We start from the raw sequence: 13,211 nt of genomic DNA on the forward strand, positions 1-13,211 counted from the left end.
AAGATACCACTCTTTTTCATGCCCAGTTCTTAAATAAACCATTAACTGCAGTACTTGTGCCAGTATGAAGATCTTGAAAATGTGATAAGGAAGATAACTTCATTTTGTAGTAAGAATTGTTGATGATAATTGAGTCCTTGTAAGTTTTACCCCTCTGTGTGCCTCAGTGTTAAACACACTCTAGTAATGTGTGTGTGAGGTCCTGGACACAGTGGCTCACTGTGTCCAGTGCTGTGGAGGATAATCTGTTTATACCCAGGAATTATCAGTAAATGCTGGTGATGATGAGCTTAAGCTGTTACTGTTGTCTCCTCCCCAGCACATCAGCCTGTCTCCACAGGGCAGTACCCAGGGAAGCTGAATGCAGGGGTTATATTATCTCCACAAGACCCCAGACTGGAGGGGTATTATAAAGGATGGGTTGGGGTGTGTCAGCATCTGTTTCCGTTTAGTTAGGATCCAGATTAGAGTGGGGTAGGGGATGAGGGTTACCATGATCTATAGCTGCAGGATAACACCGGGGCCCAGACTGTTGGAGGATGGGGGTGGGGTGTCATCATCCGTTGCTCAGGTTACACAGGGACCAGATTGGAGTGAAGTCAAGATAGAGCCCAGAAGTTGAAGGTTTTTTTCGGAGGGGGAGGGGGTTGTAATAACTTGTTTCATAAGTATTGTTAAATAAATAAAGTTAATGATTTTTATATATGTTCTCAAATAGCTAAAAAGCACCCAGGGCACATCAGCTCACCCACATGGGGCTTTGCTGGACTACAGTTTCAGTTTTTAACCCTAACCCTCCACCAATCCCCCATAAAAAAACTGTTGGGTCTGACTATGTCCATGAATGCATAGTTTGGAACTAATGAAGTCTTGGTCAAACTGAAGGATTCTAACCTGGGCCCTGTTCTCTGTAGACCTTAGCACTCTGATGACTTGGTTTAAACTACAATGATATGTGTGTTTCTATATTGTGTTTCGAGTTGGCAGGTGTTCCTGTCTGCGGTTCAAGTTGGCAGGTTACCCTCTGTACATGGAGACATTGCACACTGTAGGCGTGGGCTAGACAATACAATAGATCTCTCAGGAATTACTGATATTAAAATACTCCTCTGGGAGGCCGTAAGGCATAGCTGTGATGTTGCTGGTATGTGTCTGCTGGACAGAATGTTGACAGACAATCATTATGTTATTGGTATTTATGTTGGCTGTTGATGACGTGGTGGTGTATGTTTAGAATCAGTAGTGTATACACATTACATTTAAGGATACTTGTCCCTGCAGTTCGGGGATCGGGAAAAGAAAACACCTGCTGTTACCCACTGCATGTATCCTAGGAGGCGACTAATGTGGGAACCCCCCTGCAGAATTGGGGATTTGCTTTGGTGTCCTCAGTATTTGGGGACACAAAAGTGACCAAAATAAATCTGCTGCACCCATTGCAATATTTGGGATCTTTATCTTTCTTTCTACTTCTAACTACCTTTATATCCTAGCGCCTTGTTTGGCAACACCTCACTTTTTGCCTTCATGTTAAGCGTTCGCCCAGATGAGGAAGGCAATGGGTTCTGTCCCCAGGCCGCGCCATACCAATGCCCTTAAAAATGGTAGTTGTTATTCCCTGCTTAACGTTCAGCATTAAGAGGAATGGCAACAACTGGTTCACCCGTTGTCAGTATAGTGTGACCCGGCAAAATGCTGTGCTGGATGCCTTCGGCATGGTATTTTAGTGAGATAGCACTATAAAGTTGGCACTATCACATGGAGGCAAGCACATCAACATACCCTGTCTCCTGCATACACACACGCAAGCACGCATACACTACACACATGGAGGCACATCTTTAAATGACCTTAGCTGTTGTTAGGACGTTAAACAAAATTAAACCAAACCAAACCCACTGCAAGCAAAACATTGCAGAGTTCTGGTGTAGTTTTTCGTGCTTAATTTTATCTCCCCATAATTTCATTTTGGATATAACAGTAGCCCGGGACAGGGCTAATTAAGTACCATTGACTAAATAGCTTAATTAGTTACAGCGACAGTCTAATGATTGGCAGTCCTGGGCTCAAATCCTGTAGATATCATTTTCTGTTTTATTATTTTGTCTTCATTATTTTCTTTAATAAAAATTCCCCAAAGCATATTTTTCTTTTTGTATCAGAAATGATTTATCAAAGCTATAGTCATGTCTGGAAAAAGGTTCCAATGCATGGATTCAGTTTTTGGCAGTGGTACAGGGATCCTTAAGTAAATTGTAAGAGGACTTGATTTATTAGGAGATGGAGCTGGAATGGCTATGTTTTGTATGCACCGCAATATCTCATATGGGCATGGACCATTATGAAGATACTGTGTCTTCGCAAGCTTATGCAAATTGTAAATCGGAATTGTCTTTGCATGTTCAGAGTCAATATAAACTTTGTTTCGGTTTTAAGTTACAACCTGCATTTCTCCGAGGATGTGGAGAATATTGAATTTGTTACCAACAACCTGTAAATCATCAATTTCATCTGTCAAATCATTGTATTGATCTCTTGATGCCCGATCTGGCTCGATCAGATCAGGGCCTGTCATCTATAAGCTGGGGAGTGTGTAAGGTGTATCGGAATTCCGTACATTCTCCCCGAGGGCGCCTCTGTGATCCTTCACTATAGAGAACATATCACCAGCCACTGAAGCTTTTGGTACTTGAACAATATTGGGACACAGAATCTAAGTTGGATCAGGGGTTCATAGGTCGCTGGAGTTCACGTGTAAGGTCACGTGAGGTCAGGGATGCTGTTACAGTGATAGGTCTGTCAATAAGTGTGATGACACAGTTTACAGCTTCGGAGGCTGTGTATAGATGTCAGTGCTGACGGCCTGATGAGTAATACACGGTAGTGTACCTGTCCCGTTAGCTGATGAGGCTGGCTTGCTGTAGTTGAGTTGGAGACTGATGAATGGAATAATAGTCCAATAACAAGGACTTCGGGTGATTACCAGAATAGTTGGATACAGGGTTTACCAGTGCGAGCACTTCCGTGGATTACCGGTATAAGCCCTCCCGTGGATTACCGGTATAAGGAATTACGTGGATTACCTGTATAAACAGTTCTATGAGACTTGAATGTATATAACCAGGATTGACTGTCCCTGTCTATGAGGAACATGGAAAACAACAGGTAAGCTTCAATTACAGTCCAGTAACTGGCAAATTGTCACAAGTATGCAAACTGTTACCTGTATGAGCTGTTACCTGTATGACCTTTTACCTGTATAAACTAGTAGTAACCACCTGTATAAACTGTTACTTGTATAAACTGATATCTGTATAAATTGATATCTGTATAAAATGTTTCCAGTATAAACTGTTACCTGTATAAACTGTTGTCTATATAAACTATTACCTAAATAAACTGATATATGTATAAATTGATATCTGTATAAACTGATATATGTATAAACTGTTACCTGTATAAACTGATATATGTATAAACTGTTACCTGTATAAACTGTTACCTGTTACCTGTATAAACTATTACCTATATAAACTGTTACCTGTATAAACTGTTATCTATAAACTGTTACCTGTGTAAACTGTCACCTGTTACCTGTATAAACTATTACCTATATAAACTGTTACCTTGATAAACTGTTATCTATAAACTGTTACCTGTGTAAACTGTTACCTGTTACCTGTATAAACTATTACCTATATAAACTGTTACCTATATAAACTATTACCTAAATAAACTGATATATGTATAAATTGATATCTGTATAAACAAATATATGTATAAACTGTTACCGGTATAAACTGTTACCTGTTACCTGTATAAACTATTACCTATATAAACTGTTTCCTGTATAAACTGTTACCTGTATAAACTATTACCTATATAAACTGTTACCTGTATAAACTGTTACCTGTATAAACTATTACCTATATTAACTGTTACCTGTATAAACTGTTATCTATAAACTGTTACCTATATAAACTGTAACCTGTTACCTGTATAAACTATTACCTGTATGAACTGTTACCTTGATAAAATATATCGTAAATAAACTGTTAACTTGATAAACTGTTAGCGATAAAATGTCAGAAGTGATTCAAAATTTGCATACACAATTTTTTTTTCTTCTTCTAAAGAACCAATTCTGATGGAATGTGTATCCTATATATAATTCTAGAGGTAACATCTGTATGGATACATGCTGCTTTAGATGTAAACATTGGTGTGTTGTGTACAGTTAACTCCACTACTTGGTGGGCTGAGGCTCTGATGGGCCGAGTCTGGTAGGGTACATCTGTATTGTGCCAGATGTTGTATACTTACTCTGTAATTCTCTTCTTCAAACCAAACTCCAATACTAACTGTAACTAGCCATTGTAGACCACAGAGCTTGTCCCCACACTCAGACGCCCAGGGCTACGGGTTCGAGGCCTGCATGGGGCAGTCGCCAGGTACTTGCCGCAGGTCGGTGGTTTTTCTCTGGGTACTCTGAGGCTTTCTTCCACCACCAAAACTGGGCACGTTCTTAAATGACCATAGCTCTTGATAGGACGTTAACTATAACAAACCAGGGCTAGAATGATGATCTTGTCGCCCTTCTGTGTGCACTCATCTGTCCAAGCACTGGCTGTAAACATGCCAAATCGCCATAATGGACAATGACATGTTTTATTACCTAAATTTCAGTACTATTAAAAAAAAAAAAACATATAATTTATTATCCAGATTTGAATTTTCATTTCCTCCTTGTAATTGATCAATTTCAAATTTCTTTGATGCACATAGCTTGAAAATTGAAAAATGATTCAAGGAACTATACACAATATGACCTAAATCTATTTGTAGCCAACTTAATCCATATGATTGGGATGTGAGAAAAGCTTCTTTATTTTTGAATTTATCTTTGTGCTCAAATTATATCGGCAAATTAATCAAGATTGTGGCTTTAGATTGAAAAAGCTGAAATAATCTAACTTAAACAACTTGATCCTACAAGATAAAGGGGAGCTTGTATTTGGTTGTCAGTGACCTAATAAAGATGTTATAGGGGAGCTTGTGTTTGGTTGTCAGTGACCTACGTAGTAAAGCCTACAAGATAAAGGGGAGCTTGTATTTGGTTGTCAGTGACCTAATAAAGATGTTATAGGGGAGCTTGTGTTTAGTTGTCAGTGACCTAGGTAGTAAAGATGATATAGGAGAGCTTGTGTTTAGTTGTCAGTGACCTACATAGTATAGATTATATAGGAGAGCTTGTGTTTAGTTGTCAGTGACCTATGTAGTATAGATGATATAGGGGAGCTTGTATTTAGTTGTCAGTGACCTACGTAGTATAGATGATATAGGGGAGCTTGTGTTTGGTTGTCATTGACCTAGTAAAGATGATATAGGAGAGCTTGTGTTTGGTTGTCAGTGACCTACATAGTATAGATGTTATAGGGGAGCTTGTATTTGGTTGTCAGTGACCTACATAGTAAAGATGATATAGGAGAGCTTGTGTTTGGTTGTCAGTGACCTACATAGTATAGATGATATAGGGGAGCTTGTGTTTAGTTGTCAGTGACCTAGGTAGTAAAGATGATATAGGAGAGCTTGTGTTTGGTTGTCAGTGACACAGTTAGTAAAGATGATATAGGGGAGCTTGTATTTAGTTGTCAGTGACCTACGTAGTATAGATGATATAGGAGAGCTTGTGTTTGGTTGTCAGTGACCTAGTTAGTAAAGATGATATAGGGGAGCTTGTATTAATTGTCAGTGACCTACGTAGTATAGATGATATAGGAGAGCTTGTGTTTGGTTGTCAGTGACCTAGTTAGTAAAGATGATATAGGAGAGCTTGTGTTTAGTTGTCAGTGACCTACATAGTATAGATTATATAGGAGAGCTTGTGTTTAGTTGTCAGTGACCTACGTAGTATAGATGATATAGGAGAGCTTGTATTTGGTTGTCAGTGACCTACATAGTAAAGATGATATAGGAGAGCTTGTGTTTAGTTGTCAGTGACCTACGTAGTATAGATTATATAGGAGAGCTTGTGTTTAGTTGTCAGTGACCTACGTAGTATAGCTGATATAGGGGAGCTTGTATTTGGTTGTCAGTGACCTATGTAGTAAAGATGATATAGGAGAGCTTGTGTTTGGTTGTCAGTGGCCTACGTAGTAAAGATGATATAGGGGAGCTTGTATTTGGTTGTCAGTGACCTATGTAGTAAAGATGATATAGGAGAGCTTGTGTTTGGTTGTCAGTGGCCTACGTAGTAAAGATGATATAGGGGAGCTTGTGTTGGGTTGTCAGTGACCTACGTAGTATAGATGATATAGGAGAGCTTGTATTTAGTTGTCAATGACCTACATAGTATAGATGATATAGGGGAGCTTGTGTTTAGTTGTCAGTGACATACGTAGTAAAGATGATATAGGGGAGCTTGTGTTGGGTTGTCAGTGACCTACGTAGTATAGATGATATAGGAGAGCTTGTATTTAGTTGTCAATGACCTACATAGTATAGATGATATAGGGGAGCTTGTGTTTAGTTGTCAGTGACATACGTAGTAAAGATGATATAGGGGAGCTTGTGTTTGGTTGTCAGTGACCATAGGGGAGCTTGTATTAATTGTCAGTGACCTACGTAGTATAGATGATATAGGGGAGCTTGTATTTAGTTGTCAGTGACCTAATAAAGATGATATAGGGGAGCTTGTGTTTAGTTGTCAGTGACCTACGTAGTAAAGATGATATAGGGGAGCTTGTGTTTGGTTGTCAGGGACCTACGTAGTAAAGATGATATAGGAGAGCTTGTGTTTGGTTGTCAGTGATCTACGTAGCAAAGATGATATAGGAGAGCTTGTGTTTGGTTGTCGGTGACCTAGGTAGTAAAGATGATATAGGGGAGCTTGTGTTTGGTTGTCAGTGACCATAGGGGAGCTTGTATTAATTGTCAGTGACCTACGTAGTATAGATGATATAGGGGAGCTTGTGTTTAGTTGTCAGTGACCTATGTAGTATAGATGATATAGGGGAGCTTGTGTTTGGTTGTCAGTGACCATAGGGGAGCTTGTATTAATTGTCAGTGACCTACGTAGTATAGATGATATAGGTGAGCTTGTATTTGGTTGTCAGTGACCTACGTAGTATAGATGTTATAGGGGAGCTTGTATTTGGTTGTCAGTGACCTATGTAGTAAAGATGATATAGGAGAGCTTGTGTTTGGTTGTCAGTGGCCTACGTAGTAAAGATGATATAGGGGAGCTTGTATTTGGTTGTCAGTGACCTATGTAGTAAAGATGATATAGGAGAGCTTGTGTTTGGTTGTCAGTGATCTACGTAGTAAAAATGATATAGGGGAGCTTGTGTTTGGTTGTCAGTGACCTACGTAGTAAAGATTATATAGGAGAGCTTGTGTTTGGTTGTCAGTGATCTACGTAGTAAAGATGATATAGGAGAGCTTGTGTTTGGTTGTCGGTGACCTAGGTAGTAAAGATGATATAGGGGAGCTTGTGTTTGGTTGTCAGTGACCTACGTAGTAAAGATGATATAGGAGAGCTTGTGTTTGGTTGTCAGTGATCTACGTAGTAAAAATGATATAGGGGAGCTTGTGTTTGGTTGTCAGTTACCTACATAATAAAGATGATATAGGAGAGCTTGTGTTTGGTTGTCAGTGACCTACTTAGTATAGATGATATAGGGGAGCTTGTGTTTGTTTGTCAGTGACCTAGTAAAGATGTTATAGGGGAGCTTGTATTTGGTTGTCAGTGACCTACGTAGTATAGATGATATAGGGGAGCTTGTGTTTGGTTGTCAGTAGTGACCTACGTAGTATAGATGATATAGGAGAGCTTGTGTTTGGTTGTCAGTGACCTACGTAGTAAAGATGATATAGGGGAGCTTGTGTTTGGTTAGCTTATCTATGTTTGTTGGTGACCTTGCAAAACATTATAGAGAATATTGTCCATGTTCTCCACAATTTTATACAATAGAGATTGTGTATTGGTCTATGCATACATCTTCATTGATCATTGTAACAATATATAGGTTAGCTTCTGGATTGAGCAATTTCTGAGATATCCATCCTTATTAGTAGAAATACTCAGCCATCCGTTTCGGGAAAGGTTTGTCCGCCAGACTGTCTGGTATTGTAAGTCCCAGGAAGCAGATTGAATCCATGCATTTACCGGGAGATCACCTGGGTAATTGGATTCCAAATCCTTCTGTAAGTATAGTGTATTTAGTAAAATTGCTGTTGGCTTTGAACATTTACTAGAACGGATCCAAGCTTATAGTAACAAAGTTTTACATGTAAAGTTATATATAGGGTTTATAGAGCATCAATGGAGTTATCCCCCCTGATGTATGGCTGCCTGACAGGTCATTAGCCTCGGACATGCCACGCTCACATTACACTTGCATTACTCCCTCTACTTAAGGGATTTAAATTCAGGACTGTTGCTATTTGTGTGTGAAATTAGTTCTACTTGAAAATAATAGCTAGATTGACCTCTTTTTTATTTTCATTTTTTTCTCCATTTCTCCAGGTCCAATATTCATGAAAACATTCTCATGCTCAAGCATGGATTTTGTACTCAAACTTACTTTCTTGTAACTCACTTAAAAACATTGAAAACATTGAAAACAGAATTCGGCTTTTTGTCTCTTCAAAGTTTTTCCAAACAAGAAATCAGGCATGAGCACAAAATCCATACTTGAGCATGAGAACGGTTTCATGGATATTGACCCTGTTCTTCCTTCTTCCTCAAAAGTACCCCCTCTCCTCTTTATCCTCCTGCTTCTCATATTTCAAAAAAAAAGTTTAAGACAGTGTTTTTTAAATAATGCTATATTTTTGTAATCACATTATTGAACTGCATGCTGACATGTTAAATGATCTACCATATTTGCCGTAATCAGCACCCTGGATTCATGTAAAATTGGCTTAAGCGAGTGTTTATTAAGATAACAAAACATAGGTTGTGTCAGTTGCTGCAATTGGAGACTGTAATGGAGTCAGAAAAATTCTCGGGGAGAATTTCATTTTTTTTTTTATTCTAAAACACTGGGGAACAGTCTTGTCAGATTGCAAAGATAAAGTGTCTGAAAGAAAGAGTGGCCAAAAATTAATTAACATAAAGTCTCTGACTCAAAGTAAAGGTTGGCTTATTGCAAGACAATAAAATAGCATTAGTTAGTATTTCTACTGAACTGTACATGATACGGGTGAGCTTATTACCAGGTATAGGCTTATTGGTGAATAAATAAGATAATATAGGTTTTGTTAATCAGAGAGGGCAAGAATGGAGGGTGTTTAGGATAGGGGTGCTTATATCATTTCCATGAGTGTCACTAAAGGGGGAGGGGCACTTTTAACGTAGGTATGCTAATTACAGGAAATATGGTATGATGATCCATTTTAAACACCTAATGTAGAACAATGAAGTGGATCTGTAGGTGTATTCATAGAGTTGTGTACTATGTATTTAATAATTAAAGATATTTTGAACATCTCAAGAATTATAAGTTTTTGATCTTCACTGTCCGCATTATATGGTTCAGAGCCCAATATACTGACAGACTAAGACATACATGTTGTCAGTAGACCTATAATAGCATGTGTTTTTAGCAAGATTATATATACACTACTGTAACACCAGTTGTCACTTAGTCATAGGCAATCAAATACCTTGTTCGTGATGTCGGGTAGTAACGAGTTTGGCCTAATTAGGCTGGCCCATTAAATAATCCATATATGTCAAAAAAAATTCTAATGACCCGACATCGTCATTAAAAATTCTTATGTCATTAGTTCTATATCAGATCTATACTTGAACCTGTTACGATTTGTGCAGCCGTCAAATTAATGAATATTTATTCTGTTATCAATTGTTCTGTGATTGGATGAAAAGGCGATGTCAAACGGATCTTGTTACAATTTGTATTACTCTATTCAATTGATGTGATTGACCCCAATTTTTCCTCTGATAAAAAGGCCATGATTCAGGCTGATCAATACCGGAAAGATAAAAAAGACGGCTGGTTGTGCAAACCTGTGAGCTAACGCCAGCATCAATACATTTAAAATTTGGATTAAATACCCCGCAAATCATTTGTCTGGATTTTAAAATTACTTAAATACAAAGCTTAAGTGCAAATGGATTAGAAATCCCATAAAAGTCCTAGAAACAAACATTAAATTTTAAAAAATTCTTGTGAGACTTACTAGGCTTTAGGTCATTGACTTATTTCCAAAGAATGGTTAGCTTAATGATTTATAGACAGGAATTTTCAGAATATATATTTTCTTAAATTGTTCAAATATATATTTTTATTTTAAGTATATTTCTTGTTTTCATCAATTTAAATATGTATTTTTAGTTATTGATTGAGAGAAAAAAAATCATTTTATTTGGAAATAATGACACATGATATTTTTACTTTTGTATATTATTAATCTAATAACACTTCAAACAGCTGGCCCATAGGTAAATGATCAATAGAGTAGTATGCTGAGTCAGGTGTCTGTTTTGTCCATTTTATTGACACTCTATCAGTGGAGCAGACGACAGCTCGATCAATGAACGGATACAGAAGCTGTGTAAAGTATGACTAATACTCAGTTATTATGGTGTGTACTGCAAGTGTAGGTCAGATGTTTTCTATGTGAATGAGTTGTTTACTACATAACAGAAGACAGCGTGCATCATGCGTAAATGTTTCTCTTCATAAGGTATCTGGATGTTAAAAACAGGGTCATCAGGTGTCTGTAAAAAAACATTATCATCAGGTGTCTGTAAAAAAACAGGGTCATCCGGTGACTGAAAAAACATGGGTCATCAGGTGTCTGAAAAAACATGGGTCATCCGGTGTCTGTAAAAACATGGGTCATCAGGTGTCTGTAAAAACATGGGTCATCAGGTGTCTGAAAAAACATGGGTCATCAGGTGTCTGAAAAAACATGGGTCATCAGGTGTCTGAAAAAGCATGGGTCATCAGCACCAGGTATCAGAATGCCAAAAAAATGTTGAATCTAGTCTTAAATATTATCATCAGTTACCTGGGTGTCTAAAACATGGATGTGTGTTGTCTGGGTGTCTAAAACATGGATGTGTGTTGTTTGGGTGTCTAAAACATGGATGTGTGTTGTCTGGGTGTCTAAAACATGGGAATCAGTTGTCTGGGTGTCTAAAACATGGATGTGTGTTGTCTGGGTGTCTCAAACATGGGAATCAGTTGTCATGATGTCTAAAACATGGGCATCTATTATCTGGGTGTATAAAACATGGGCATCAGTTATCTGGTTGTCTAAAAGATGGGCATCAGTTGTCTGGATGTCTAAAACATGGTCATCAGTTGTCTGGGTGTCTAAAACATGGGCATAAGTTGTCTGGGTGTCTAAAATATTGGCATCAGTTGTCTGGATGTCTAAAAAATGGGCATCAGTTGTCTGGATGTCTAAAACATAGGCATCAGTTGTCTGGTGTCTAAAACATAGGCAGCAGTTGTTTAGATGTCTAAACATCAGCAACAGTTGTCTGGATGTCTAAAACATAGGCATCAGTTGTCTGGGTATCTAAAACATGGGCATCAGTTGTCTGGGTGTCTAAATATGGGCATCAGTTGTCTGGGTGTCTAAACATGGGCATCAGTTGTCTGGGTGTCTAAATCATGGGCATCTGTTGTCTGGATTTCTAAAACATGGGCAACAGTTGTCTAGATGTCTTAACATGGGCAACAGTTGTCTGGGGTCTAAACATGTGCAGCAATTGTTTGGATGTCTAAATCAATTATGTAGGCATCAGTTGTCTGGATGTCTAAAACATAGGCATCAGTTGTCTGGATGTCTAAAACATTTGCATCAGTTGTCTGGATGTCTAAAACATAGGCATCAGTTGTCTGGNAGGGTCATCAGGTGTCTGTAAAAACATGGGTCATCAGGTGTCTGTGAAAAAACAGGGTCATCAGCACCAGGTATCAGAATGCCCAAAAAATGTTGAATCTAGTCTTAAACATTATCATCAATTGTCTGGGTGTCTAAAACATGGATGTGTGTTGTCTGGGTGTCTCAAACATGGGAATCAGTTGTCTGGATGTCTAAAACATGGGCATCAGTTGTCTGGGTGTCTAAAACATGGGCATCAGTTGTCTGGTTGTCTAAACATGGGCATCAGTTGTATGGATGTCTAAACATGGGCATCAGGTGACATCAATGGGGAACTTGTGTTGGATGTTTAAACAGTTTTGAAATAAATGTGTGGATATTGTTTATTTTGAGGCAGACTCTGGAATGAAAACATTGATAGTTTGTGTAAAATTTAGTGTTATAGGTTTTGTTCATGAGCAGCTGGCCAAATTCAGGAAGTCATCTGTTTAAAATAAATTGCATTTTGACCTTAAATGGATCAGTCTGTCCAAATTCCCGAATTGGTTATCGCCGATCACTTAATGGATTGTTCGGTAGTAACACCAGCCGGATACTATTAATACATATAGTTTTTGTACCTGAGGGAGAACTCAGATGAGCTGAATCAGACAATCAATAACTAACCACAGGTCACAATGGCAAACATACCCTTCCGTTAATAAATTCAAACTCTTTTTTTATTCAAGCCATTTAAAGTCCAAATAAAATTCAATGACCAGTAGAATAAATCTATTTCGTCTTGTAGTTGTATTAAAGTAAACATTAATGGGCTTAATCCATCTTGGGTAAGGTTTCCAAGGCAACAGGCAGGCAGAATTCCGTTAGACAGGGGATGAGTCATCGTCGCCTGTTCTAGGAAAGCACGTTCTAGCCGGTGTGTAATTATCATGGTGTAGAGAGAGGGCCGGCTATTCACGTGTCAGGAGATGGAGGCCAAGGAATCAAGATTCGTCAATACACCAAGACCCACCACTTGGTTTGCATTCTTCTACTGTCTTTATAGCTTTCATTATGTTTCACTAACTGTGTTAAATCATTTCTGTATTTATTAGCTCATAGACCAGCTTTATTTTCCAGTGAACACCCTTTATGGGTAATCAATGTTTATCATGATGTAAGTTTACTGTAGATATGTTATCTGTGATGGGAAGATGGTGATATAGATGTCATGAATGGGTAGATAAAGAGATGTAGATATCATGAATGGGTAGATAAAGAGATGTTGATATCATGAATGGGTATATACAGAGATGTAGATATCATGAATGGGTATATACAGAGATGTAGATATCATGAATGGGTAT

General features: G+C 38.2%; 1 protein-coding gene across 5 annotated transcripts in view; it reads left to right on the top strand.

The window, feature by feature from the left end:
• Nucleotides 1-13,211, top strand: part of LOC110452251 (probable serine/threonine-protein kinase tsuA) — a 139,597-nt gene that overhangs the window by 46,920 nt on the left and 79,466 nt on the right. Inside the window, exon 1 of one of the 5 annotated variants that reach the window (XM_021500649.1) lies at nt 2,649-3,165. The exons of 3 other annotated variants lie outside the window; for them this stretch is intronic. In XM_021500649.1, the coding sequence (XP_021356324.1) occupies nt 3,143-3,165 (23 nt within the window). In that variant the 5' untranslated portion in view covers nt 2,649-3,142. Of the gene's footprint in view, nt 1-2,648; nt 3,166-12,806; nt 12,884-13,211 lie in introns of those variants that run through there. One more of the 5 variants, XM_021500648.1, reaches the window with a different exon arrangement.

Source organism: Mizuhopecten yessoensis, unplaced genomic scaffold (assembly GCF_002113885.1).
Source record: "Mizuhopecten yessoensis strain PY_sf001 unplaced genomic scaffold, ASM211388v2 scaffold6505, whole genome shotgun sequence".
NCBI lineage: Eukaryota > Metazoa > Mollusca > Bivalvia > Pectinida > Pectinidae > Mizuhopecten > Mizuhopecten yessoensis.